The 5,385-nt window shown below is 43.4% G+C and overlaps 1 protein-coding gene across 1 annotated transcript; it reads left to right on the top strand.

The window, feature by feature from the left end:
• Positions 1 to 1,719: 1,719 nt before the first annotated feature.
• Positions 1,720 to 4,962, top strand: LOC136514188 (strigolactone esterase D14-like). The gene is made up of 2 exons (XM_066508179.1): positions 1,720 to 2,128; positions 4,218 to 4,962. The coding sequence occupies exons 1-2, from the start codon at positions 1,770 to 1,772 to the stop codon at positions 4,717 to 4,719; spliced, it is 861 nt and encodes a 286-aa protein (XP_066364276.1). The 5' UTR covers positions 1,720 to 1,769; the 3' UTR covers positions 4,720 to 4,962.
• Positions 4,963 to 5,385: the final 423 nt, after the last annotated feature.

Genomic DNA, 5,385 nt, shown 5'->3' with positions numbered 1-5,385 from the left:
TTGTATATATGCACAAAAACTCACCCTATTTAATTGAACACCTCGGAAAGACTACATAAAATACAAGAACCCACAACAAGTCGAAGACTTCACTACGAGTAACCTATAGACTATAGTTGAGCTAGGCTCAATTTGTTTTATATTATTTTTAGAAACAATGGACTATTACATATCTCAAAAGTCATGTATAGTAAGAATACAAGAAGCAAGACAAGAGACAGGAGAGCAGTCATGAATGTCCATCTGGTGTTCATATCTCTCGGTAGAAATCTATAGCAAAATACAATGTATTCCCTCCGTCCAAAAAAAAATATAATTCTCGTTTTTCGAGGAGTCAAACAGTTTGAACATTGACTAAATTTATATAAAAAAATACTAACATTCATGATACAAAATAAGTACCATTAGATTAGTTGCATAATACTGTATATTTTCATATAATAAATTTATTTGAAGACATAATAAATTTGTTCAAACTTGAGCTAATTTGACCGGCATAGATCCCTTAATGCATTCTTTTGTAGACGGAGGGAGTACATAGATATATTGGTGTGACATACGTTTCCACCATAATTTGAAGCTATTGGCGGCCTTACATGGTTAAGTTGACACACAAATTAAACTATGCAATATATTTATGCGTCATCATTAAGTCAAGATGCCCATCAGCTGTTGTTGATGAATGATGACTCCGAATGGATCAATCAATTACATTATTTACAGATAGAAAACATAAAAAGGCAAGCAGCTAGCGGACGGGATGGTGTGACATGGCACCTACTACCGTTGGGCGTTGGGCGTTGGCCGTTGGTGCTACACGACAGTGCTTCACTTTTCTGGGGACTGCAACGGAATCTCGGGCCTGGGTCCACTCGCCAATGCCGTTTGGACTTTGGACTGGGATTGGATGGATGCTTTGCTTTTCAAACAATGCCGTGCTACAGCATGCTTTCCAAAATTTTTTGTACTTATTATTACTCTATCAATATGCCGTCTTTAATTATGCCAATTTATTGTAATTTTTAAATATAAATAAGTTTTCTTTCACCACAGACCTGGTAATAACAACACTAATTCTGTACCACAAAAGTCATACGCTAACAGCAATGTAGCCTATAGATCTAATTGCAAGATATTTTGTCCAATCTTCCTATTTTTCAAAATAAATAAATAAATAATTCTTCTATTACTACATAATAATTATAATAATCTAGATCGACAATTAGTCAACAACTACTTTGAAGTACCGTAGCAAAGCTCAACAAAATATGCCGTGTGTAATCTTTGATGGATAGAGTAATAGCACTGCACGCCCAAAAAACCTTTAGAGCCAAGACCAGAAGAAAATGATTACGCACTAGACTCCGTCAAATAAGCATATCAGGGGAGAAAAGAGCTATGTTCATCCAAGCAATCGATGACGTTCCTAGTCTTGAACCCACTTTTTTTTAAAAAAAAATAAGCAGCGTTTTGTATTGGCACACGTCCTGAATTTTCAAAAAAAAAAATTTGGAATTTTAACTATAAAATTTAAAAATCCTAATAAATCTCATCTAAATGAAAACCAAAATCATATCTCTCTCTATATGCGTATGTATTTGTCCTGGTAGGATCGAAAGCCATCGAAATTCTGAACCCTGGCAGTGGCCAGTGATGATGCGCTCCTCCTATAAATATGTATACACCGCTACGGTGTGTAGGCAGAGCGAGAGACCGAGGCGCACGCGAAAGCTAGCACAGTAGTCTCCTGTCCTTTTCCCCGGCAAGCAATGCGGTGGTACGCGAACGTGAAGGAGGTCGGCGGCGGCGACACCACGGTGGTGCTGGCGCACGGCTACGGCGCCAACCAGACGCTGTGGGACAAGCTCCTGCCGGCCCTCTCCCAGCACCACAGGGTCATCCTCTTCGACTGGGACTTCACCGGCGGCGGCGCTGACGAACAGGAGGCGGAGGCGGCGCGGTACACGTTCGGCAGGTTCGCCGACGACCTAATCGCGCTCATGGACGACAAGGGGGTGCGGGGCGCGGTGGTGGTGGGCCACTCCATGTCCGCCATGGCCGCCTGCATCGCCTCCGTCCGGAGGCCCGACCTCTTCGCCCACCTCGTCCTCCTCTGCGCGTCCCCCAGGTGAGCTAGCTACTCCTGCTGCATGCATGTCATGATTGATCTCTTCCGCTCTTGCCGTGCTCCTGCCTGCCTGTAATACCTTTCTGCGAGTGTGGATGCATGGGCCTGGGGTGCTGTTCCGACGAACAGTCTGAAAATATTTGTAGATAGAAGATGGATAATATAAATGATCTATTTTTTAAAAAAAATCTTTGATTTTTTATTATATGGCAAAAGTTATAGTATGATGCTTGACTTGACATGGGTAGCAAAAGTGTGTTTAATTAACCAAGGAAGTGGAACTCTCGGCCGGCCGTGACCTCTGATTTCCATACTGGATCATAAACATCTGCATAGACGGACACCACGAGGGCACTCCCAATGCAGAAACCATCATAGTTTCTATGGACATTAATTGTACTGTCACCTAAGTGTTTTGCTGATGTGGCAAGGTGTTTATTGAAGAGAGAGAGCAAAAATTATAGAAACCGTGTCTAAATTAGAGACCATGTCTACACGAGAACTAAGACATAAAGGGATGTGATTGGTACAAAATGAAGAGAGAATGTATGTGATTGGATAAAAAATTATTCTGTAGAAACTATCCATTGGAACCATGGTTTGTATATGTAGTGTTTATAGAAAATAATAGATATAGAAACTATACGTAGTTTCCTGCCCTGGGCATCTTATCGCTACGACCGTATTTGTAACGGATTATAACAGGCTTGCAATTTCGGTTCTTCCTTGTATCCGTCATTCCAACCTTTTGGCCTTAATTATGCACAAACCTATCATTATGGCCTGTCAACGTCTGTCCACCTCCGCATATAGATAGGCAGGCAGTCGGCCATGCACAAGTCATGGTCATCGCAGCGACTGAGAAGCCTCTAGAAACCAAAGGACTAGTTGCCTTCACTGACGCAACCAATACATACATTTTCTTTCTTATTCTTATTCTTATACTTATAGATATGCCCACTTGTATTTTCAAAAAAGAAAAGAAAAGAAAGATTACTCCCTCCATAGTCCGTACATGCATACACACATGTGGTTTGTTTTGGGGAAAAAAATGTTCATCCCAAAATAAATGCACATCTCGCGTATTGAGAAGTCAACTAATTTCAAGTTTAACTAAATTTATAGAACCATATTGATATTTGTATATCAAATATGTTCACTATAAAAATATATGGCATGATTAATCTAATTATGTTTATTTGGTATCACGAATATTAGTTCTTTTTTGTATATATTTGGTCACTTAAGATTGGTTGACTCATCAAAATGTGAGATGACCATTTATTTGGTGATAGAGGGAATAGGAGAAAACTAGTGTAAAACAGGAAGGCAGGAGGCGAGGAAAGCTAAGGGTTTGTTTGGCACGTCTCCGGCTCCAACAAGAGCTTCAGCAAAGGAACCAGACCAAACACCTCGGAAGGAGAAACCATTTTAAATTTTGGGTGCATGAAAGAGGAGCTGGTGGAGCCGTTTTTTGTGAGTCGAAGCTATAAATTGTGGCTTCTCTCTCTATAGCTCCGGCACCTTTGATAGAGCGTCTATGAGACGAGCCATACCACATAGGCACTAAATATCATTGGAGCATCCTAGAAAGTTCCAACACCAAAATTTGTGCATTAAATTTGTGCCTTAGGGATGATGGATGCTCTATATATATATAAAAAAAAGTAGTGCTTTGTTGCCTCTAGACAGTTTGTTAGCTTAATATAGGAGGTTTTGAGTTATCCTAAGTCAAATTTATAGTTGTCTTCGTATTTGGTCGACAAAAGAAGGCTCCACGTCTATTCTCAAGGATTAGAATGTACCACATTAATTAGAGAAGCGGTTAATAAATTAAGAAGACATACTCAAAGAAAAACAGCTATAGGTTGGGATGAACATTTCAGCTGTATATATAGACATAAAACACAAGAAAAAGAAAGGGAAATTAATCTCTTGAAAACGTACGTGCATGACAATAACGTGAAATCTGACCACCCAACCGATGCATTGGACCGGATGAGCATTTTACAGTTCAAAAAAATAAGGATCAGCCACACATTTTATGAATTAATTAATTCTAGCCAGTGATGTTGTTGTCGTCGATCAGGTACATGGACTCGCCGTCGGAGGGGTACGTGGGCGGCTTCGACAGGGCGAGCATCGACGGCATGCTGGGCGCCATGTCGTCGGACTTCGGCACCTGGGTGAAGGGTTTCGTCCCCAACGCCGCCGGCGGCGACCCGTCCGCGTCCCCGGCGCTGGAGCAGAGCTTCCTGTCCATGCACCCTGGCGTGGCGCTGGAGGTGGCCCGGATGATCTTCCTGGGCGACCAGCGCGGGGCCCTGGACGCCGTGGCCGCGCCGTGCACCGTCGTCCAGGTGGCGGCCGACTTCGCGGCGCCCCCCGCCGTGGCGGAGTACATGCGGCGCAGGATGGAGAAGGCGGCGGAGGTGGAGGTGGTGGTCATCGATTCCGTCGGCCATTTCCCGCAGCTCGTCGCGCCGCAGCAGCTGCTCGCCGTGCTCCAGCGCGTGCTCCGGAGTGCCGCCGGCGAGGTCGTCGTGGGAGCTGAGGAGGAGCAAGCGGGGGAAGCGGCCGAGGTGGTGTAGGCCGACGGTGGCATCGATGTCACGGCCTAGATCCAAGGCGACCGACGACGACGTCGCCGGTCTCCGATCCCTCGCCGCTCCTAGCTCCTGTTGGGCTCGTGGTTGTTGTTCCTGACTGTACGTTGTGTGCACGCACGCATGACGCATGCATGCATCTTGAGCGACGTGCGTCGCGTGGTGCCTCGCCTTGTCGTGTGTCGCATTGTACCTGTAACACGCTTGTCAGAGGTCATACCATTTGTATATTTTGGCCTCGTTTAGTTCCTTCCAAAAATTTTATATCATATCCCATCAAATATTTGACACGTGCACGGAGTATTAAATATAGACTAAAAAATAACTAATTATACAGTTTGCGACTAATTTGCGAGATGAATCTTTTAAGACTAATTAGCCCATGATTTAACAATATGGTGCTACAGTAACACATATGCTAATAACGGATTAATTATGCTTAATAAATTCGTCTCGCGGTTTACTGACGGATTCTGTAATTTGTTTTTTTATTAGTATCCGAACACCCTATGCGATATCCGCATGTGATACCCGACGTGACATCCTAAAACTTTACACCCTGAATTTAAATAAGGCCTTTGTACAGTTGAATACAGCGCGAACAAAACTATAATATACAGCGCACCGGCACTTGTATATATTCCCGTTCGC

The sequence above is a fragment of the Miscanthus floridulus genome, chromosome 16, assembly GCF_019320115.1.
Source record: "Miscanthus floridulus cultivar M001 chromosome 16, ASM1932011v1, whole genome shotgun sequence".
Lineage (NCBI taxonomy): Eukaryota > Viridiplantae > Streptophyta > Magnoliopsida > Poales > Poaceae > Miscanthus > Miscanthus floridulus.
This window is presented reverse-complemented; position numbering and strand designations above follow the sequence as displayed.

Bases quoted from the DNA above. Each gene is read 5' to 3' on its own strand.
- LOC136514188 (XM_066508179.1), top strand. From the start codon at position 1,770: ATGCGGTGGTACGCGAACGTGAAGGAGGTCGGCGGCGGCGACACCACG. The intron at 2,129-4,217 runs GTGAGCTAGCTA...GTCGTCGATCAG, and splicing joins CTCCTCTGCGCGTCCCCCAG to GTACATGGACTCGCCGTCGG.